The 24,422-nt window shown below is 41.5% G+C and overlaps 1 protein-coding gene across 1 annotated transcript in view; it reads right to left on the reverse strand.

Moving 5' to 3' along the window:
- Window positions 1-1,632: 1,632 nt before the first annotated feature.
- NOTCH1 (notch receptor 1) overlaps window positions 1,633-24,422 on the reverse strand; it is a 160,472-nt gene continuing 137,682 nt past the window's right edge. The window contains exons 24-34 of the mRNA XM_030207641.1: window positions 23,898-24,010; window positions 20,806-21,377; window positions 17,472-17,900; window positions 15,339-15,487; window positions 12,122-12,335; window positions 9,059-9,149; window positions 7,881-8,046; window positions 7,110-7,408; window positions 5,656-5,803; window positions 5,454-5,551; window positions 1,633-5,110 (exon numbers count right to left, since the gene is read on the reverse strand). Of these exons, the coding sequence (XP_030063501.1) occupies window positions 3,698-5,110; window positions 5,454-5,551; window positions 5,656-5,803; window positions 7,110-7,408; window positions 7,881-8,046; window positions 9,059-9,149; window positions 12,122-12,335; window positions 15,339-15,487; window positions 17,472-17,900; window positions 20,806-21,377; window positions 23,898-24,010 (3,692 nt within the window). The 3' untranslated portion in view covers window positions 1,633-3,697. The remainder of the gene's footprint in view (window positions 5,111-5,453; window positions 5,552-5,655; window positions 5,804-7,109; window positions 7,409-7,880; window positions 8,047-9,058; window positions 9,150-12,121; window positions 12,336-15,338; window positions 15,488-17,471; window positions 17,901-20,805; window positions 21,378-23,897; window positions 24,011-24,422) is intronic.

A 24,422-nucleotide genomic window follows, 5' to 3' on the forward strand; every position in this document is an offset into this window, starting at 1 on the left:
AACTCGAATACTTTCTGCAATTCCGGTCACCACATCTCAAAAAAGATGTAGTGGAATTAGAAAAGGTACAGAGAAGGGTGACAAAAATGATAAAGGGGATGAGATGACTTCCCTATGCGGAAAGGCTAAAGTTTCTAGAGCTCTTCAGACTGGAGAACACAGCTAATGGAGATACGATAGAGATCTACAAAATACTGAGTGGAGTGGAATTGGGTAGATGTGAGTCGCTTGATTACTCTTTGCAAAAATACTAGGACTAGGGAGCATGCAATGAAGCTACTAAGTAGTAAATGTAAAACAAACTGGAGAAAATATTTCTGCACTCAACGTGTAATTAAACTCTGGAATTCATTGCCAGAGAACATGATAAAATCAGTTAGCTTTTTAAAAAAAGGTTTGGATAATTTCCTAAAATAAAAGTCCATAAGCCATTATTAAGATGGACTTGGGAAAATCCACTGCTTATTTCTAGGATAAGCAGCATAAAATCTGTTTTACTTTTTTGGGATCTTGTCCAGGTTCTTTTGACCTGGATTGACCACTGTTGGAAACAGGACACTGGACTTACGTTCTTTATGCCCTATGAGTTAGTCAGCCTGTCAAAAAATTATTTACCAAAGGGCCCTTTTAACTAATCTGCGTTAGGTACTAACGTGCAGCTAGGAGCCCTTTTACTATGCTGCTGTAAAAAGGGCCCTGTGCTAGCGGCTGAGGCCTTTTTACTGCAGCTGGTCATGCGGGGGGAGGGAGCACTTACGGGCTCCCACACTAACCCTGTGGTATCGCGCTGTCCGATTACGCCGGGTAACCTGCTGCAGCTGCTAGCACCGGAAATGTCGCGAGCTGGGAGCCAGCGGTAGTTCTGGATTGCTGAGCATTAGCATTAAGCCCACATAGAGTGAGCCCTTTAACTAAAGGGCGGTAAGTTACCGCCCCTTAGTTAAAGGGCTCCTTGATGCAGCAAAAATGGCTTAACACAGGACACACTAAAGTATTGTGTATTAGTTTTGCCATCTTCATGTGCCGAGTGCGCAGTATTTATTTCTTGTGGGGTTTTTGGGGGGGGGGGGGGGGGATGTCGGATGCTGACATTACCAGCGCACTAACTAGTAAACGCATCCATAACATGGGAGCCCTTAGCACCTCCTAAATAGGAGGCAGTAACTGCTACCACGGTATTTTTCTAAATTGGCTGTGTGCTAAGGCTAACATTCGTGCATGGCCAGAAAATAAAACAAATAGGAATAAGCCATTTTTGACAGCCACACTAGAAATGGGCTTAGCGCTTGGGAAAGGACCACATAAGGACACAAAAAGCCTATTTACTAGCACAGCTTAGTAAAAGGGCCCCCCAAGTAACAGGAAATGATCAGATACAGAGTCCCCTGTAGTCAGAAACTACTACTACTACTATTTAGCATTTCTATAGCGCTACAAGGCGTACGCAGCGCTGCACAAACATAGAAGAAAGACAGCCCCTGCTCAAGGCTTCTTTTCACTGTCTACCCCTATGCTGGAACAATTGACCGTCCTTCCTCTACCTAGATCTGCTCCAGGTTAACAAGCTGGATCAGAGTAACCTTAAGTATTTGCCTAAAACTTAAAAAAAAAATGACACATATTCAATTCTAGTAAAATCTAGATGCGAGTTTGCATCATTTTATTATAACAAGAAACAACTTACAAATCAGTTAACAAAAAAACAACAAAAAATGCCATTGTTGCAAACTACAACTTTGCAGGTAGATACATTTTGTTACAGAAGAACAGTTCTTTTTTCATCTTGCTTTTTTTTTGTTTGTTTGTTTTGCAAACTACGTTTCTATTGTAGTTTTTAAAACATGAGTTTAAGAACTGATCTGACTGATATTTATCAGCCACTGTAGAGATGCTGCCATGTGCACTGACATATGTGCAAGTGGCAGCGGCATTACAAAAGTGATTTCTTTTTGTCCTGTTTTTGAACTTGGGCATTTCTCTGTCACTTAGGGAAACTTCCAAATAGTGCAGTCTGCTTAAAATGCCCTGGCACTGCTTAGTGCCCTTATTAAACTGGAATCTGAGTTGTGTATGCGAGTCAATTCATAACTGGTTAGTTAAGTAGGAGTTAATATCACTTCCCTTCTCTTCTTTATCTAAAAGTGAAAGAAGATTGGTAACCTCAACCAGCATGGGTCCCCTTTCCATGATGTCATCATATGCAGTGACCGGCAGTATTTTCAATGACATCATTACCCTCAGCAACACAATCTATTTTCACTTTTGAATAAAGGTATACATGAGGGTTAGATATGAGCTAACAGCATAGAGCAGTCTGACCTACACCACTCAAGTGCCTCATTTGAATATTATGAATTTTTCAGTAGAGTTACACATTACAAGACTTCTTTAGATTTTTGAAACAAAATCCACCTTTTAAAATTTATTTACAAAGTCTGCCACAGGCTTATACTACAAATTACATCCTTAAAAAAATCTCTACTCCGTGATGGGGCATATCCTTCCACAGAGGATGGGTTTCATTCCTAGCAAGCAGGAAGAATACATGTCAACAGCTGCTATTTCACCATAAAGGTCCTCTCTACTTGACTGTGTCTTGTGCCTCTTCCTGAATTCATTCTTTCACTGAAATTTTCTTGGTAGGTTCCAACTTTGCCCAGAACATATAAAACTTCAGAAGAGGATGGAGGGTGGACACAAGGTTATAGTCATTAACATATGTCCCAATTCACTAAACTGATCATTTCACATCTTTAAAATAAGGATGCTTCTGTTTCTCTCACTACTTACAGAAATATGGCACTTTAGTTTGTTTTGCAAATGCCAGAATATAACAGATGTTTAACATTCAAAGTACCCACACACACACACCAAGCCCCTTCCCCCCACAAAATAAAATATAATAAAATAAAAACTGAAAGGTATCCAAGGCATTGATCTTAAAGGCTCACTTTCTTTAAGAAATATTCATGTAATGGTGAGTTTTGACTTGAACAGCAGAGTCTAGCTTATAACCTGTTTTGGCAGGTCTAATGTTCAGATTCCAATAGTAGTCTATATTTAAATGTGCATTAATACATGAAAGAACAAAGTACATTTTAGAGAATATACAAATTTTATGTAATACTGAAATTTTAAACAAAGATTCATGATTAATCTATTTGGACCTTCCCAGAAAGTATTTTTAAAGTATATTTTTGTAATTCAAAAAAATATTTCAGCTGTAGCTCCATTCTGTTTTGATGTGCCCGTGATATTTTAAAAAATTACCACATTTTTACTTTTAGGTTTTACAAGGAAATGTTTAAATCAATAAATAAGTGAAAATTTTCCCTGATCAGGAATCTTTGTTTATATTTTACAATGACAACAAACAAAACAAAGTCATATTTAAAAAAAACACTCAAAAAGGAGCTCTTCTATACACTTAGCTAGGTCTGAGTCTCTAGAAATAAAACTGAAGTCTTTAGAAACAGAATATATAAATAAACTGGCAGTGTTTTCACATAAAATAAAAGTACATAAATAAATACTAAAAAAAAAATTTTTACAAAAATGTCCTCTCATCCTTTTTTGTATAAAGCAATATAAAAACAATCCTTCTGTCCACCCACAGTGTCTTTAGAGTTCTCATAAGTTTCTCTATTGTTATCGTACGAAGTCCTAAGTTTCACTGTGTACCACTGTATGTTTATTTTCATTTGAATGCTTCTGGAATGTGCCCCATTTGTGCCTGTATACTCGTTGGGGGACTGGATATACCTTCTGACCAATCAGATATGTTGGAATGAGGGGAGGAGCTTGACCACTGGTCAGGTGACTCAGGGGATGGAGTCAAGAAGGGGTGATCTGGAACTTGCAGTTGGTGATTGGGTGTATTGTCCATAGGGGAAGAGTAACCGTGCTGAGACGGTGGAGTTAAAAATTGGGTTGTTTGAATAGATTGTGTGAGTGACGTTGGTAGAGTTGTCAGAATCTGGGGGTCTTGAGGCAAAACTGTGTGAACCGACATACTCTGTTGCAGGTCTGACTGGCTTATATCACTGCTGCAAAATGGCTGAGTAATGTGACCGTTAGCTGTGGTATTGGAGGTGTGGTGCTGTTGTTGCAAGTTTTGCTGTTGTATCTGCTGCTGCAGATTTTGTTGTTGAATTTGCTGTAGTTGATGAGCCTGTATTAAATGAGGTGGGTTGGCCAGCCTTGTGGTAGGTATGGCTTGATAGCTCATCATCTGAGATAAAGTTGTTGTGGGCAAACCATTGTGTAGTGATGTCATCATACCATGCTGGAGGGCTTGGGTTGACTGGTGGGACCCTTGTTGAATGTTACTTCTCACTGGATTGTACTGATTCTGCAGCATTCCATTTTGCAATCTTGATAACCAGTCACACTGACCATTCATAGAAGTTCCACCCACTGTAAAATTCATAGACCCACTGCCTAATATTGTGTTGGGACTTGATACAGGAAGATGAGAAAGACGTGGAGGTACTGATTCAAAGCCCATTCTGTTGGAACCGCCCATTCCCAGATCCTGTTTACCAGGCAGGTTAAGGTGATTTAGGCTGATATGAGCATCAGTCATGCCTGGGAGATGATTCATAGGCATTGAGGGGGACTGCTGAAATGGTGAAGTCAACAATGGAGGCGATGCAATATCTGACATGTACCCATGAGGTGATTCTAGGGAATCCACTGGTGATAATACACTAGCACTATCCAAAAGGCTGCCTTTCCCATCCTGAGATTTTTTTCTCCTTGCCTTCATGTCTTTGGAATCTTTGCCATTACACCCCAGACCTTTCGTGCTTGGCTTTCTTGCTTTCTTCCCCTGAACTGCAGGTTTCATGTTGCCCAAGTAACCATTGGGAGAGCAGATGGGGGGAGAGAGAGTTGGTGCTCCAAGAGTACCATTGCTCATTGGTGGACTTCGCACTAGGTTGTAGCTATCCAACAACTGGACAATGTCATGATGCATGCGCTCTTGTGCGATGTCACGAGGCAGCCTATCCATATGATCTGTGATGTCACGATTTGCAAAGTGGTCTAGAAGAACTTTGATGGTTTCACAGCTCCCTTCCCTGGCTGCAAGGAATAATGGTGTTTCATCCTATAAGCAGAGAAAGCAAGAGCTTTAGTTTTAAAAGAAACCAGATTTTGCAGGTTGTAAAATCTATTACTTAACAAGCATAACAGTTATCCAAAGACAATAGTGTACATGAGCTTTCAGGGTGTGACACTGAATGGAAAAAAGTGCATGACATTTTTTTCTAAGGAACAAAACCTTTAGATTCTAAATAAAACCAATAGCAAGGCATTGCATAAAAGCCACCTTTCATTAGCTCTTTTTCCATTTTTCTAAGACAAAATATTGTGCATATGAAAATCAGAAAAACAGCTATTGTGTTTCTGCAGAAAAAAAAAAAGAGTATAAAATCATGGCAGAATCTCACCTTATTATCTTGCATATCCTTATTTGCACCATTCTTCAGTAGCACAATGGCAGCATCAACATTATTGACAGCAGCCGCCCAATGCAAAGCAGATTTACCTAAAAAAAAAAAAAAATCCAAACAAACCAAAGTCATTAACAAACTCAGAGTTGGGCCCTCTTCACTTCAGCTTCATTATTTAGAGGCAATTATAGGAGAGTACCTAGTTCATCAACAGCATTGACATCTGCATGGCAGTTAATCAGCTCCTCCACCATACCCTCCACTGCCAAGCGAGCTGCCAGAATCAATGGGGTTGTCCCATCATGCATACGGGCATCCAGGTCTGTAGCTCGGTTTCTTATTAGAATCTGTGAAGACAAAAGTGGGGGAGGGGAGAGGAAATGTGAGCAATATATGAAGAAGTCTGATGGACATTCTTGCTGCCATCTGTTTGTAAACAGTAGTGAATGAGAAGGGGGTCAGTGCCATATTCTGAAGTGGCATGGAGATCACAGCTCATGAGTTTGGCAGTAAGGGAGTCAAAAGAAAATATCACAGCACTTTCAAAATGCATGTAACTATGCAAAAATATCAATCTCTGTGACAGTCATATTAGTCCCCTTAAATATGTAGAAATAAGGGTCAACAAACAGGTTTCAGGCGAGACATTTTTACTGGATCAGTACAATACGTCCAATAAGAAAGGTGACACTACAAGCTGTCTGACTTTAGGGAGTGACGGGGTCATCAGATTTGCCTCTATCGATGGTGACTCGGGAACAACTGAAAGTGATCTGGATAGCCTGGAGTCTGTCAAGATGTTTCTCAGTCATTTCTTGTATTTAAGCTGACTATTCCCCTTGGTTACTGTAATAGCTTCAGATTTAGACTGATAGCTAGGGAATCAGTGATTCTGTTAATGTTGGCACTAGATGTCCCACCACCCTACAGCCGGGGCACGTGAGATAGTTAACGTGCAATATATGTTGAAGGTCAATACTGGTAGTAACATGCATCATAGCTTTTGAAGGAGAGGATGACTTTACCTGCATTCCTGGATTTCAATTCCTTAAGCAGTTCCACTTAAGGCACTAAAGTTTTTATATGTTAGATATGACACAGGTACACAAATTTGGAGGTCCTTTTAATAGTGGGTCCTAATGGATTTAGTGTGTGCTAATGATAAAGGCCTCCATATAGTCTTATGGGCATCTTATCATTTAGTGCATGCTAATCATTAGCACACGCTAAATCTGTTAGTGCACCTTAGTAAAATGACCCCTTTGTGTGGTTGTACAAAGTCTTGTGCTGACTAGACTGGACTATTGTAGCAGTTTATATATGAGATTGTCGTCTTCCTTTTTGGAAGCCTTGAAAATAATACAACATGCTGCTGTGAGACCAATTATGAGAGTGGTGCAAATTGACTATGGAGCCAATATTCAGACTGCAGGAGGGAGCCCGGCTAACTCCAGCGGTCAGCCCGGATATTCAATGCCAGGCCGTTTCCGATGAATGGCACTGAATATCCTGTTTATTTTTAGCTGGTTTAAAATGAACTGGCTAAGTTGATATTTGAAGATAGCCGGTTATATTTAATCCAGCTAAAGATATACCGGCTATTTAAGTGGCCCAATGTGGCATGCACAACAGCTACAGTTCTATGATTTGTACCTGAAAAACACCCTGGGCATCGGCGGCTACTGCAGCGTGGAGAGGTGTCCGTCCCATGTGGTCTTGGATGTTGGCATCAGCGCTGGCCTCCAGCAGGCGCTTAGCTGCATCTGAGCGGGCGTACCGTGCTGCCAGGTGCAGTGCTGTCTCGCCTGTACGGTCTGTTTGGTTGTGCAGGCTGGCACCCTGGTAGATGAAATCAGAAATCACATTGCCAGAGACATCCTCCTCTTCTTCACTGTTGGCAGTTTCCAGTCCTCCTCCACTGCATGATGCAATCATGAGTGGGGTGAACCCATCTACAGGAGATAAAATAAGAAGGAACAATTAATGTTCAGTATGTCTCAAGGAGAAGAGAAATGCAAATGAAAGGACACCAACCAACCAACCAGCTTGTGATGTCTGCAACAATTTGCAACTTTTACAGCTTATTTTTTTACAGGCGGCTCAACAGTCAGGACTGGCTGATGTATATCTGCCGTCATCTACTGTGTTCTATTTTTATTAGTCAGACAGTGAAATCTCAAGCCTTTAGCTTCTCGTATAACAATAATAAAACTTTGAAATTAGTTAATTCTCCACTGCCACTCCACTGGGCTGACTGTTGACCTCCTTGGCATGAATCACAAGCTGTTTCTTTAGATTTATGGATGTTGGTTCACTAGGCACAAGTAAACTAGGGAAACATATAAATATAATTTTGTTCCAATCTGGTAAGAGGTACACTAAAATATGTATTAGAGTATTAAAACAAGGAAAAGCTCTCCCTACCGGGCCCTCGGACGTTGACATCCATGCAGTCTACATCTATTTCTCCCTGAGGTGGGGTTGGTGCCATGGATGGATTCCGAAGGTCAGCAGCATCCAGGTGCTGTTGAGTCCACTGTCTATGGTCAGTCTGGTCATCTAGCTCTGGCAGCATAACCTGCTCCTCAAACTAATTGGGACAAATGAGAAAGAAGTCATATTAGAGAGCAAGTTGAGGTGGAGAGGCATTTTCGATATGACGTCTAAGTCGGACTTTGGGCGTTTTGTGCTAAACGTCCCAAATCTGAATTGGAAATAAAGCCATTTTCGAAACAGCAAAATGTCTTTTTTTTTTTTTTTTTCAAAAATGGCCACATGAAAGATGTGCTCTGTCCGTTTATCATTTTGGTCCATTTTCGAAAATAAAAAGGCCAAGTGAAAAACAGGCCCCTTTTACCAAGCTGTGTTACATGTGGTATTGTCGGCACGTGGATTTGTCGTGTGCTGAGGCCTCTTTTACTGCAGTAGGTAAAAGGCATAAAAAAAGAAATGGCTGTGTGGTAAGTACACACTTGCCGCACAGCCATTTCTGGGAGGAGCCATTACCTATTTAGAAGGCGGGAAGGGTTTCCGTGCTAACGCAGCGGTCACCGGGCAGCGATTACTGCCGAGTAAGCCCCTGGTACAAAAAAAGAAAAATTTCAGTTGAACCAGAAATGGCACATGCTGGTGGCAGCGCTACTGTCAACTCCCGTAGTAGGCCGGTGGTAGTGCCAGATTGATGTGTGCCAACACCATGGTAGCTCTACTGTGGCATTGTAAAAAGGCGCCAAAATCAAGCCATTGGGACGTAGGAGGAGCCAGCATTCTTGCATTAAATGTAGGGCAGATAATGTGGTTGCTCCTCGTTATCTGCGCCTCCATGAAACGTGATGTCATGCAGTGCGATAAGCATCAGCCCTGTGCTGGAAATGCAGTGCAGATGCTGGCTACTCCACCTGTGTTTACTACACAGTCTTTGCCATTACTGCATTTTACATTTTGCAGTACAAGTGCAGTAACTGTAAAACGTACTGCACTTCAGTAAAAGAGCTTCAATGTGAGTTCTCAGGGTTTCTCAAAGTACTAGACTGGACTTGACTCCTTGATCTATGTAGCTCATGAATCAATAAAGTTGCAAAGGATAGCCCACTCTGACTCACCTGAAATCTCTTGCTGTCCAGGGTTTCCTCATCACCCCATTCATTTTGGTTGTCATCCATCAAGGAACCATCAGTAGAATTCTTCAGAGGTCTGCCGATGAAAGACAGATACAATAAATTCACATTTTGATTTTGCACTGCAACTCTTCCATAAATCTATAACGGCATGCAGAAACCAATGCAGAGCTTTCCCTGGAGTCCAGTCTTAAGACGCATTTGTTTTTAAAAGGCAAGTTTCTTTAACGTGAGAATACAATTCACTTTTTATATACTATCCTCCCAATATTCAAAGCTATTTAACTGGTCAGAACAGCAGCTGACTGGTTACATAGCACTTAACTGGCTATTTGCCAATTATCAGCAGGAGATAACCAGCTATCCTGTTGTATCAGCCGATATGTCTGGCTATCTGCCAATTTTAAAACCGGGTTTCGTGGCCATATTTGGCCGTGTGAAACCTGGTATATCTTTGACTGGTTTTAAAGATAACCAGTTAAGTCTGAATATCAACCTAGCCAGTTATCTTTAAACCGGCTAAAAATAAACCAAATATTCAACGCCGGTCACCGGAAATGGCCCAGCATTGGATATCTAGGATTAGTGCCAACCACCTGAGTTAGCCAGTCTAACTCCCATGGTCTGAATATTGGCCCCTATGCCTCTGGGAAAACTTGTTTTCTTACCTTGGATAAAAATGTTTATAGAATGCTATTTTCAGAATTGCTTGCTCCTAACAACAGTTTTCAGAAACCCAAGATTATTTAAAATAAAATACACAAGCAGTGCCTCAATTTTCCCCAATGATCAATAAATCTCTTAGGATGGGAAGTATGGAAGAGGTGCACTTATCTCTCAAAGGCAGTCATATTTCAGACACTTGGGGGGTGGGGGAGAGAGGTGAATTTATAACAAAGCACTTGCATCTACATTTTTTTAAAAAGCACCTATTCTATGCCTGTTTTTTTTTTTAAAGGAAACATAAATGTCTATGTGCCTTTATTTATTTATTTCATTTATATCCCACAATATCCTAATAGATCAGGTTCAATGTGGCTAACAACTTATTGTGATTAACAGTACACAAAGTGATGCGGGATAGTATATGTAAAGTAGTAATAAAATAAATGAGGATTGAGTAATTACAACATGTAATATGGAAACAAATACTAGACACAAAAATGTATCAATTTATAGTCATCCATGTATAATAATAATTAGAATGGAACTGAGAAACTGAGTAATTGTACAATTAGGGGTTTAAATTCATTATGGTCATCCATGAGAAATTGCTTAAACAGAGGCTTTAAGGTATTGCTGGAATATCAAATAATTAGGTTCCCATCTGATGAATTTTGGGAGAGAATTACACCATTTGGTACAGAGATAAGAGAATTTAGATTGACTTGTAGATCATATTTTTTTTGCAACTGGGATAGTGGAGGGTTAGATAATCTCTTGAAGCAGGGAAAGCGTTGCGAAGGGGGAGATCAATTAAAGGTTGCACATAATCAGGGGTTAAGCCATATAGAGTTTTGAAATCAAATGTCCATAGTTTGAATGTTATTCTTGCTTTGATTGGGAGCCAGTGTAACTTTATAAGCAAAGGGGCTGCACTTTCAAATCTCGTAGCCTAGTATACTAATCTAGCTGCTGTATTTTGAGCTGTTTGAAGTTTTTAAAGGAAGATTCCTTACAACCAGGATAAATGGCATTTGCAATAATCGCAGCGAGATAATACTAATGTTTGTACTAAGGTTCTAAACATTTCATTAGGGAATTGATGCCTGATTCTTTTTAGTTTCTACATTGCTTTGTGATGACTTCTTGGACTTGGATGTCAAATAACAATGGACTCCAATGGACAAGCTGCATTATCAACTGTGAAGTTGTAACAGTTTATGACACAGTGAGGGTTAGATAACAAAAAATTTGTTTTCTCTCTATTCAATTTTAGTTTAAAGGTGGAGGCCCAATTCTCTATCAGGTCTAGACCAGATTTGATGATAGATAGCACTTCTTCAATAGAATCATCTTTGAAAGGGATGTAGATGGTTATGTCATCTGCATAAATAATATTATTATAATCATCGGCATTGAGCACCTTTCCTAAGGGGGACATCTTAATATTGAATATTATGAAATAAGCATCTAGAAATATCCCCAGTAGCACACACATTCTCAGGCGGACATTTACACCTGTTCCAAAGAAGGTGTAAATGTGTGCATGCACTCGTGTATTTCCATTGAGGTCTCATGAAGCAACCGGTAGGTCGCTTGCCTACCGCATCCATGATCTGAGTTCAAATCTCGCACTGAGATTTCTGTCAGGTAGCCAACCTCCTGCCAATTCAGCCATTCATACACTTTTGGTCGGTAAATGAGTACTTACTCTTAGCGGAGGAGAGGACTGGGCAAAGTAATAGAAAACCACCTCACTAATAGTCTGCCAAGAAGCTGCATTTGCCTCCTGATACTTTTTACATCACTAAGTCATCTAGACTATACCCTTGGAACACTTACACATGATGTGATATAAATGTGAACAATCTTGTCAGCATGTGTGCTTGTATACATTTACTCGAACGCGTCATTTTATAAGAACCATTTTCCATGTGTAAAATATGCTTTACATGGTTCCAGTGTTACTACAAAAACAAGAGGTTGCAGCAATGATTGCACATCTCCTGGTTTAAAAAGAGAAGTCAGTAAGTCCTGTGAACAAATGACAGGAACTCAATCCTCCTTCAGTTGAAGGACTAGTGGACTGGATCCCTGGTGGGGCATTAGATATAAATTAGTCATAGCTGTGGTTAAATCACTGCAAAATTAAACAAATGCTATTTTTGTCAAAGTATGAGAAATATTGCTACAACGGTGCAATATAGCTAGATATAAACAGGCAGATATTATATTCTCTGTCTTTCTCTTGATCTCTAAGCAGTGAGTTGTTAAGCAATTAGGTGATGGTTGAACTTGATGAATCTTCCTTGTCTTTAACTGAACTGACAATTGTAACCTATGTACAGATTAAATACAGAGATATTAATAATCATGGTAACTTACTTCAGACCAACTGAATCCTCCCCAAGCGGTTCCCGCCTTTTCTTTTTGCTGGACTCTGTCATCTTGAAGCCATCAGGGAGCCAAAGTTGCCCATGCTCCCTCCTCCGCTTACGAAACAGGACGCCCACCAAACTGAAACCTAACACGACCAGAAAAGCTAGCCCCACATAAACGAAATATATCTGGGATGCCTTATCTGGGTCCTTCGTCTCACCTAGGAAAGAGTAGGGTACGTTGAGAACCTTACACATTAAAGCTGCATAGCAAAACCAGTCACAGCGTGAAAATGAAGTGAAACTAGTTAATTTGAAGAAGAAAAAAAACGTACCTCGATTGATTTTTTAAAAAGTGCAAAAAATGAGATCATTTTACATGGTATTAATCAGAATTGCAAACATTCCTAAATTCTCTATGGCACAGCTGGCTGTATCTGGAGACAGCTTCACTCTCTCTCTCTTTTAAGAAAAGGATTAGCAAACTTCAAATCCACTGCGCTTTCATTGAGCTGCTAAGACAACGGATTTAGGGAGGATTTTAAAGATGTGAACTTCAACACCTTGCATGGACCAGTAATCAATCTCATTCTCTTTTTCTTTGCTGGGGTGGGGGTGGGGGTAGGGGAGACAGTTTAAAGCTGTAATGATTTTGAAAGAAATCTAGCCCAGGCAAAGAAGAAAGTATTTACAGAAAAAAAGGGGGAAAAAACATTAAAAGCTAAAAGTGGTGAAATTCACACCAGACAAAGCCTAATATGCCTAAATCTAGTGAGTGCTACTGGAATGCCGAATACAGGTTATTTAAAAATTCAGCAATTCAAAGTGAAGCTTACATCATCACTCCACCTAACAAAGCAGTCTCCTTCCCCAGGGGTGATTCTAGACCCTATCCCTATCAAGGCAGTATCTGCCCTTCCCCTTCCTACCCTATTCCTAACAACTGGTCAGTATCTCCCTCTTTTCTTCCGCTGTCCCTCACATGTCCAGCATCTCCCCCCTTCTGTCTCTTATGCTGGGCTTATCTCATCCTTCTCCATGTTGTTGCTGCCACTACTGTCAAATCCACCCAGGCCTCCTGCACTAAACAAGATTCAGCATAGCTGGGTGTTCCAGAGGGCATTGAGACCCCGTGATGGCCACACTGAATCTTGTTTATTGATGCTGATTGTCATGCCGATGCTGCCCCTCTCTCCTCCCCCAAATTGTGCTGCCTAGAACATAAGAGTAGCCATTCTGGGTCAGACCAATGGTCCATCTAGCCCAGTATCCTGTTTCCAACAGTGACTAAGCCAGGTCACAAGTACTTGGCAGAAATCAAAATCGTGGCAACATTCCATGCTGCCAATCCCAAGGCAAGCAGTTGCCTCCCCATGTCTGTCTCAATAGCAGACTATGAACGTTTCCTCCAGGAACTTGTCCAAACCATTTTTAAAGCCAGATATACTAACTGCTGCTACGATATCCTCCAGCAAAGAGTTCCAGAGCTTAACTATTTGTTGAGTGAAAAAAGATTTCCTCCTATTTGTTTTAAAAGTATTTCCATGTATCTTCCTTGAGTGTCCCCTAGTCACTGTACTTTTAGAACGAGTAAAAAATCGATTTATTTCTACTTGTTCTACACCATTCAGGATTTTGTGGACCTCAATCATATCTCTCCCTCAGCCGTCTCTTTTCCAAGCTGAAGAGCCCTAACCTCTTTAGCCTTTCCTCATATGAAAGGAGTTCCATCCCCTTTATCATTTTGGTCACTTTTCTTTGAACCTTTTCTAATTCCGCTATATCTTTTTTGAGATACAGCAACCAGAACTGATCGCAGTACTCAAGGTGAAGTCACACCATGCAGCGATACAGATATTTTTGGTGGTTAGGCTGACCCTAATTTATGCTTTGTTTAGGGAATTTTTTGGTCTAGCAGTTTCCTCTCTCTTAATTAAAACTAGCTTTTGTGGGTCTGTCATGTCATAAACCTTATACACCACTTGTTCATTTTGCTTCTCCCAGCATAACCTTCTCATTCTGTCCCATTTACACATCTATTTGGAATGCACTAGATGTTCATGTTTTAATGTATGGGCCCCTTCCCTTTGGAAATGGTTAGAAACAGAAAAATGAAGGCAGATAAAGACCATATGACCTATCAGTTTGTCCATCTATGCCATCTACTATCCCTTCTTCTCCCTTAGAAATCCTATGTACTTATCCCAGGCTTTCACAGAAACAGAGAAAAATAAGGATGCCTTTGGATATACGGTTGGAAACCTCTTTCAGGAAGTTTAAGTCAGCATTAAAAACCTTCTTTTTTGGTTAGGCTTATCCTTTAGATTAACATCTTTCCTTTATGTCCAAGACTGGTATTTTAGACCTGTCTGCTGCACTTAGCAACAAACTATGTCCTGAATCAATATTGCTGGCCCTCCTTTTGTTCCTTATTGTATGTAGCGGAGATTGGGTACAAGATTAACCATAAACTTTCTTGAAAAGGCATGTTTTTAGTTCTTTTCTGAATTGGAGGTAATTGTTGATGCTTCTTATAGCCTTGGAAATTAAGTTCCACCACTTGGTGTCCAGGTAGCTGAATCCTCCGGTGTAGATAGATTTGTATGTGATGTTTTTTGCAGTTTGGTAGATGGAGTAATAGGTAGCTCCTGGTTTCTGGGCTTGTATTTCTTGGTGATAGCTCAATCAGGTTTAACATGTAGTCAGGAGATATGCCAAACAGTATTTTAAAGATTTAAGTGCTAGCTTTAAAGAATAGTCTAGCTTTGATTGGGAGCCAGTGTAGTAATACAAGCAGAGGAGTTACTTTTTTTATTTTGATTTTTTGAATATTTGTCTTGCTGCCGTATTTTGGATGGTCTGCAGTGATTTTAGTACATTATCTTTTCATCCTATGTATGCTGCATTGCAGTAGTCCAGCTGTGGTAGTATCAGAGATTATACTATAAGACAGAGGCATGTCTGGGAAAATATTCTCTTATCCTTCTCAGTTTCCATAGAGTTTGGAAGCTCTTTGATGTCCTAGTATTTTTAGTTGTTGTTCAATAGGGTATGTTTGGCCGATTGTGAGATTTTGGTAAGAATTGAGATGGTGTGGGCTGGATAGCACCAGTAGTTTGGTTTTGTCTCTGTTTAGTTTGAGTTTAAAGGTGTAACCACTTTGAATGTAGTTGCAAAAACCACAGAAAGGCGGTATTTCAAGTCCTATTTCCCTTTCCACTTACTTTTGACAGCTTCTATCCTGTAGGGGATGTTCAGGGTCCCCCTTGAGGCCAGAGCACCCAGGAAAGCAGCAACATCTGTTGCACTCTGAAAGCACTGGGAAGAAGAGTGGAGGCACTGGCGATTGTCAATTTCCAGATGTACAATGGACCTACAAATGAGTAAGAAGCAGAAGAAGACAATTTATTTTACCAAAACCTTTCCTCAACATTTTGGAAATGCATTACAGGAATGCGTTACTTTCCATAAAAATTCTGCCTGTCCTAATAAGCAGGTGCAAGAGTCCATGGATATAGAAAGCTAGGTGTACATTTTCCCTTTGAAACTTGTTGTAAAGTTTGCCGTTAAAAAAACATGCAACCCGATATTCAGCGCTATTTAATTGGCCACGAATGGCTTCTGGCTGGTTAAATAGCACTTAACCTGCTATCAGCAAATATTCAGTGGGAGATAGCTGGTTATTTCCTGCTGAATATTCGCGGTCAGCGTTTAGCGGATAACCGGCTATATCGCACGATATAGCCAGCTATCCATGAATATTCAGCTCATTGCAAGTTTGGTGGCTAAACTGGGCTACTCAAAGAGCAGGCCTATCTTTGGCCAGTTTCAACTTAATGGGCCAGTGCTGAGTGTTGATTTAGCCAGGTAAGCGGAAACCGGCCCAAAATATTCAATGCCGATCACCAGAAATGGCCCAGCATTGAATAACCGGGCTCAGCACCGACCATGAGAGGCAGCCTGGCTAATTCCTGTGGTCGAATATTAGCTCTATGGACTTTGAACCAAAGTGGATGGTTTGAAAATTGCTCCCTTTGAGCTAGATTCTAGCCTGTCTTTATTCTTTTTTTCTCAGACCTTTCTTTTGTCTAGCTGTATTTTATTTCATTTTTTTCACCCTTCTTTTTGAATTGAACATGCTCATCTTCTATTGTTTTTTTTTTATTATTCTATCCTTCCATCCTTATGTCCATTGTTTGGTACACACTTTCAGTTCATCTTAAATACACATTTTAGTTTGGTGCAGGAGATATCAGTGTGAGGTTCTGATGAGGTTTGCCATAATACCAGACCCAATTCACTTCTACTAAGTGTGTATGTGTTTGGGGGGTGCTAAGTAGGAGGATCTTTCAAAAGCTTCAAATACTAGCAAGTCTGTGAGAAGGAACCAGTTGTCTAAGGGGGGAATTTATCAAGCTGTGTTAGGGAAATCTCTAACACAGCTTGTCTTAAACTACTGCAGTGATATTTAAGTCACTGTGGCTTACATAGTAATAAGATGCAAAACATGCATATTACTATATGATACACCATAAGTCATGTTATGGGCAGAGAATCATGCTAAAATAACCCCAGTCAAAAACGGGGGTTATTTTACCCCAAGCCAGGAGCATCAAGACTCAAAGCCATGGCCCAATACTCCCATCCAGAGCTTAAAGGAGCTGCAGTGCCAATTCTGGATGCCCCCCTCCATGATCTAAGCCTCCTCTGAGCACATCTTCTCACTCTCCCGATGCAGCCCCCAACAGCTCAATCAATCCCCCCAATCCCTGATTCAATCACTCACCTCCGTGCCCATTCTTTGTTTCCCTAGTGGTCTAGGGTTCTTGGGACAGGAATGATCCCCAGTCACTCCTGCCCTTCTGGTGCCACTTGACAAAATGGCACCCCTAGCATTAGTCATCATTTTGACAGGTGGCGCCAGAAAGACAGGAGCGACTGGGAACCCTAGACCACCAGGGAAAGGAGATATAGGCACGGTGGGGTGGGGGCTTTGATTGTTGGAGATTGATTTGGTGGGGGAGCTCTGACAGCCCCTGTAAAATACAGCCTAGGAGCATCAGGCTGCACCTTTGCTGGAATAACACTGCCTGTGAGGTTGCTCACAAGCAGCACTATTCATTTTCCACGGGAGTCAGCAACCTGCAGAACTGTTATATTGCAGGCTGCTGAACCCCATGGTAAATCAAGGTGCGGTAGAAGTTTGTCTTTTTCCCCACTTATATGACAGAAGGAGGAGTTCAATTATTTTGCTTGTGTTCATAGACAATAGAATAACCAAAAATATTACCTTCTCTTATTAGCTTTCATTAGAGTTACCTAACTGAAAACCATTTGCCAGCAAACATTGTACTCACCCTTTGACTTCCATCTCATCTAGTTCACGGTGCTGTCTCCCACCAGAAGAGGAAAAGAATGAGCTGGTCACCTTTTCAAAGATAGTACCAGGCACATTAGACCAGTCTTCTGTTGACCTCTTCATACGGTGCTTCTTCAGTTCTTCTTTGTTGCCATAGTAAGGGAAGATCATGTACTCTCCCTTGGCATTCTTCTTGAACACCACATTAGTGTGCAACACACGACTGAGCTCCCGCAGAAAATTCAAGGAGTTGTTTTTCAGCTTTTCTGGCGACAGGAGCACTACCAGAACCAAGGTGCCATCTGCCAGGTTCTTTGGCATGTTGTTGGCGCAATCCAAGCCATCCCATTCACACTCGGCATTGTTACAGCCCTGATCACAGTGGCCATCCTGAAAGTGGTCTTTGCAGTACTGGTCATAGAGAGGGCTGGAGAAAGGACAGAAGGATATATGAAAAGGAACTCACTTATTTCATGAAAATTTGTTGAAAGATTTTGCCTTCACATTTTACAGTGAGCATTTCAATAAACACAACAAAGAGCTGAAAACTGCAATGTTACAGTATAATTTAATAATGACATGAGCTTTTGTAATAAATGGCAGTCTCTAAAATTCAATAGGAACTTATTTTGAAGAAAAGGGATGAAAACTAAAAGATATTGTGGAAATAATGCAAAATCTCGCAAAGTAAGGCATCATGTTGTTATTGATAGATTTAAAAAAAAACATTTCACAAAGGAAAACACACACACACATATTCCCAGGTTTGCAGATGCTGGTTTCATATACTGGGGGAAGGGAAGGGAGTCATAGTCATTGTGCAATAGTGACATCTAGTGGCCGGATTTAGGACATATGTTTGCAGGGTTCAGGAGGGTGCCCAAGTATATGGTCTCCTGTTAAATACTGTCATTATAAAGACTGGACTTCATTAAGTTGAATGAAGATATAAAGTAGTTGCGAATGAAGGCATATAGGGCCAGATTCTATATAAAGTGGCTACAAAATCCATGCGGTAAACATTTCTGCCTAAGCTTATTCTGTAAGTGGCACCTAGACTTAGGCACGGTATATAGAATACGCTTAGTTGATATCCCAGCGCCTAAAACTACATGTGTCCATTTACAACAATGAAAACGTGGCGTAAATCCCTGTGTGTAGATTTACGCCCAGTGGGCCATATTCTATAACACGTGTAAATTTGGGAATGCCCACGAAACAGCCATTTCCCCGCTATAGCCATGCCCCTTTTGAACTGTGCACATTAGAATTTAGGCACAGTTCATTACAGAGTACACTTAGCGAGCTGTGCGTGTAAATTCCAATAATTGCCAGCTCATTATTGCTTGTTAAGAACTTATAATGTTGATTGTCTTGTTAAGCCAATTAAGTTGCACGCATTGTTATAGAATATGCCTGGATTTTGGCACGGATCTTTAGATGAGCTATACAGAATCTAGCAGATAGTGCCAGATCTCAGCTCTGGTTCCCAATGTGCTGAAAGCCCAAATGTACGATTTCCTAGTGTGGCTGTGCCACATGAACTTTATCTTACCACAACATCACTTTGTATTTGTTTACTCCGGAGTCTGTAATGCCTCTCCAGTACTATGTAAGCCACATTGAGCCTACAAATAGGTGGGAAAATGTGGGATATTAATGTAATAAATAAATGATGGGGGATGTCATGCCAAAAAATGTTGAAAGTATCAAAAGGTGAATACACCTTATGTGCTTTCAGTTTTGCACCTCCCCAAGAACCTAGGAAGTGCTGTACTGTCTGAGTAAGACCCAATAGCTAACGTGTGAGATCTGAGGCAGAAAGCCATTTTATCTATGAACTTCAAAGTTGTGCAAATTCAGCCATGAAATGTTCCAAGTTGCACAGGAGTCCACCACCCACAGTTTGAACTGTGCCTGCCTGCCTGCCTTATGTGTTCAAATTGCGAGAGTGCAGGAAGACCCCCTCTTCCCGGTTTGAATGCAACAGACTCCTGACCAGTTTAGAGGAAAACTGAAACCATGCCCTTGCTTAATACTGTTATAATTGGAATTATGTTTTTAGCTGTAAAGATTTGTGTGTTGCTCAGTAAAAGCTACCGCAAAAGCCTTGTTTTGCAAAGTAATTTTTTTGTCATGTACCCCATTTACATTCATCAAGCTTCCTCAGTTAAAAAGACAGGAGTTTGATGAAGACATGTTTTCTACGCTAGAAGTTGGAATGCCTTGTCTATAGTTTTCTGTGGCAGCATGAGGTGATGTGACATGAGCAAAGTCAGATGGAATAATATATCACTGCATGGTACACGGGGCTAGTGCAAGGGTATTAAGGGCCCTGGGCATGTCTTTAGCTGTGCCCCCTCCCCATTAACTTTCAGGCCCCTTGCCCCTCCCCCATCATAATCTCTCCAACAGAACCCCTCCCAGAATAATCTGGGTAAGTGAGCAGTTTGGAAGCAGCTCGCCCTCCCTCCGGTAAAAGTACCCTCTGTTGTTTACTTTATATGGTTGTCAGGATCTATTGTTTTGCTTTGACTGCAACCGCTCTTTGGGGCCTCCCAGAAGCTGCCACCCTAGGTGGTTGCTTAGTCTGGCCTAATGGTTGGGCTGGCCCTGATGGTACACTTTTCTAAGATAATTTCTGTCCATTGAGCATTAATATGGTGAATAATTTCATGGGTGTCTTAGCAATTACTATACAATTCAAATAATACTTGTAAATTATTTGCAAGCTGTGTTCCAATTCTACTTCTTTATTGATGGTTTTGGGCCCTTTGTACTAAGAATATTTCTAAAAGTCACAACGGGGTCCTTTTACTAAGCTGTGGCAAGTGCTAGTGAGCACTTACCACAGGAGGCGCTCAGGCATCCTGCGGTAAGTTGCAAATTAGCACAAGCTAATCGCATGCTAAAAAATATTTTTAAAATTTTTGTTGGAGGAGCCATTCCTGTGCTGGTCTACGTAGCTACATTACCACGCACTAAATGGTTAGCTCAGGATTACCGCATAAGCCCTTACCACCTACAAAACAGGCGTCAGTAAGTGCTCCTCTGGTAATTCCTTTTAATGGCCACATGCTAATGGCAACAATAGTGCAAGGCCATTAATAGAAAAAATAGAAAATTGGCCATTTTCCAGCTGATATAAAAATGGCGTTAACTTATGGGGAAAAAACATGTAAGGACACACTAAGGCCACTTTTTACCGCAGCTTAGTCAAAGTTCCCCAAAATGAGGTAAATCCTCTAATATATATGACCCATTGTTTGTTTGTTAAATAAAAACATGAATAATAAAGAGTTTTTGTAAAGAATGAGAAGTTTTTAACTTACTTGCACTGGACTTCGACTTTCTGGCAGTCAAACCCATCATAGAGACACCCAGCATTGTTACACTGGGAGTCACATTTCCCATTATTGAAATATGTCCAGCATTGCAGGGAATCTGTGCAGTTCTTCCAGGGGTCGTAGAAATCCAGAGAGCAGTCCCCTCCGTCCCACTCACAAGCGTGGTTGTTGCATTTCCTGTCGCAGATCTTGTTGCCGGCATACTCTGTACACACTGCATTCTCACAGTGCTCTTCAATCTTGGGTGAGGTGATGTTTTGCCCTAGACCTCCAAAGAATCTATAGTCCAGGATGTGGCAGAAGAGGCCATTGAAATTGACTGGGCAGAGACATTGGTAGAAGGGGGCTTCAGAGCTGGGTTGGCAAGTGCCACCATTGTAGCATGGGCTGGAATTGCAAGGGCTGTTGTTGACAGGGTGCTGGCACTCAAGTCCTGTAAATGCAGCTGGGCACATGCATTTTGAGGTCTTGTGCACAGAGATGCAAGTCCCACCATTCAGACAGCGCAGGTTCCCACACGTGCGTGAATCATACTCACAAGACGCACCGTCAAAGCCCTGACAAACAACAGCAAGGAGCAGTGGATTAGGCCATCATCCTTCTCTATATTGTTAATACTTAGATGAAATGTAAGCTCAACAAGGTCAGGACTGGTATAGTGGCAAAACTATGAGCTGATCTCAGAACTGAACTGGCAGAATCAGGGTAGGTATGTTATACAAGTGCAGGAAAGAACCACTAAATGCCTTGATGAGGACAGTGACTAGAACAGATAAATATAACCACATCACTCCAGTGTTAATAAAATTACACTGGTTACCGATTAAATGGTGCTCACAATTTCAGATTGACATTAATTTATAAATGTCTAACTAGTGATGCTCTAATCACTCTGACTAAACTGTTAAGAATTTACTGTCCCACGTGGAGGGACATAATTGAACGGGGCGCACAAGTTTTCCTGGGGCCGTCCTCACAGGACAGCTCCGTGAAGGGGCGTGGAAACCCGTATTATCGAAACAAGATGGGCGTCCATCTTTTGTTTCAATAATACGGTCGGGGACACCCAAATCTCAACATTTAGGTCGACCTTAGAGATGGTCGTCCCCTGTTATCGGCGATAATGGAAACCGAGGACGCCCATCTCAGAAACGACCAAATCCAAGCCATTTGGTCGTGGGAGGAGCCAGCATTCGTAGTGCACTGGTCCCCCTGACATGCCAGGACACCAACCGGGCACCCTAGGGGGCACTGCAGTGGACTTCATAAATTGCTCCCAGGAACATAGCTCCCTTACCTTGTGAGCTGAGCCCCCCCCAAACCCCACTCCCCACAACTGTACACCACTACCATAGCCCTTAGGCATGAAGGGGCACCTAGATGTGGGTACAGTGGGTTTCTGGTGGGTTTTGAAGGGCTCACATTTACCACCACAAGTGTGACAGTTGGGGGGGGGGGATGGGCCTGGGTCTACCTGCCTGAAGTGCACTGCACCTACTAGAACTGCTCCAGGGACCTGCATACTGCTGTCATGGAGCTGGGTATGACATTTGAGGCTGGCAAAAAAAAAAATTTTAAGTTTTTTTTTTTTAGGGTGGGTGGGGGTTGGTGTCCACTGGGGGAGTAAGGGGAGGTCATCCCTGATTCCCTCCGGTGGTCATCTGGTCAGGGACGTCCTTTTTTCCATTATCGCTCAAGGACGCCCATATCTTAAGCATGCCCCAGTCCCGCCTTCGGTACGCTGCCGACACACCCCTGTGAACTTTGGTCGTCCCCGCGATGGAAAGCAGTTGAGGGCGCCCAAAATCAGCTTTCGATTATGCTGATTTGGGCGACCCTGAGAGAAGGACGCCAATCTACCGATTTGTGTCGGAAGATGGGCGCCCTTCTCTTTCGAAAATAAGCCTGATAGTCTCTCCACTCAAATAACAAGTTACTGCTTGATGTACCATCTGTGTAACATATATGAATGGAATATCACAGACTGAGAATGCTTTATGTGGAAGGAGCAAGGCTTTGGCCCCGATATTTAGACCGTGGGAGATAGCCGGGCTGTCTCCTCACGGTTCACGCTGAACCCGGATATTCAATGCCGGACCGTTTCTGGTGACAGGCATTGAATATCCAGTTTAAATATGGCCGGTTTCACCTTAACCGGCCAAGCCAATTTTCAGCGCTGGCTGGTTAAGTTGGAGCCAGCCAAACTTATTCCACCTATTGTGGCGGCCAAATATGGCTGCCAAAAGTAGCCGGTGCTGAATAGAGCCAAGATAACCAGTTAGGTGCCATTTCAGTCATTTTGTTTTAAGTATCGGGCGGTATGGAATCAACTTCCAGACCAAATTTGTTTATTGAAGAACTACAGTCAATTTGGAAAGCAGGTGAAGGCACTCTTATTTCAGGAAATCTTTAGTACAGAACTGGAAGTTTGAGGACTATATATTAAGATATGTGGTGCCTGTGATTGATTTATGTTTTGCTGAGTGAGCATATGTTGGTAAGTACTTGTTTTATTTCATTATATTTGCTTTGGTTGTAAATTGCCTAGAATGTTTGATAGTGTGGTATAGAAACTGTGAAATAAATAGTACTGGAACAGCACAGGATGCTGTGCTTCAGAAGACGTATGTTTGAGACTTGGGGGCTCATTTTTAAAGCACTTAGGGCCTCTTTTACAAAGCCACGCTACCACTTCTCAGTGCGGCAAATGAAATGATTCCCATTCAATTCCTATGGGCTTCCTCTCATTTGCCACGCGGGAATCGCTAGCGCGGCTTTGTAATAGCCCTTAGACTTACAAAGTTCCATAGGTTATGCCTCACTGTGTACTGTGACAGAACTCCATGCAGACAGAAAAGCTATTTTTATTGCTAAAAAAAACATCTCTTTGTATTTGTTTTCTCTACCGGAAATGGCGAACGCCTTACGGTACTATGTAAGCCACATTGAGCCTGCAAATAGGTGGGAAAATGTGGGGTACAAACGTAACACATAAATAAATAAATAAAAATAAATCAAGACGTCATGGTGCTTTCAGAAAAGCAAGCCCAAGACTAGAGAAGTAAAAAAATACTTACAGGAAGGCACCTGCAAATAAAGCCACGTCCAGTGTTGCTAGCAATAGAACATCTGCCACCATTCCTGCAAGGTTTCCCTTTACAACCATCCACTACCGATTCACAGCGGCGACCTGCAGAATGCATAGAACGGCAAGCTATGAGGAAGCCAGCAACGAAAGGGTACCTAAATCTTTGTATAATGGTAAAGACAAGAATTCTATATCATCTTTACAGTACATTACTGGGAGGGTAACATTCAAAGACATTTAACTCTGTAAAACAGCTTGATTGAAAAGTTTCCTCCTCAAATACGTCTAAAAATACGTGCAGGTTCAACAGCGTGTATGCTTTTAGTGGTGTTAAAAAGAGGTCAGGGGAGGAAAGCAGCACACATTACATTCAAATGCTCGCTCGCTGTTTTTTTTTATTTTTTTTATTAAGAGCATTCCAGGATGTTCTAGTGCTAAAACCGCTTTAGTGTAGTTCGGCTTGACTGCAGGGTAGACTCCTGCAGCCTCCTGGAAGGATTCGGGAGTTTCCTCC

Source organism: Microcaecilia unicolor, chromosome 6 (genome assembly GCF_901765095.1).
Source record: "Microcaecilia unicolor chromosome 6, aMicUni1.1, whole genome shotgun sequence".
Classification (NCBI taxonomy): Eukaryota; Metazoa; Chordata; class Amphibia; order Gymnophiona; family Siphonopidae; genus Microcaecilia; species Microcaecilia unicolor.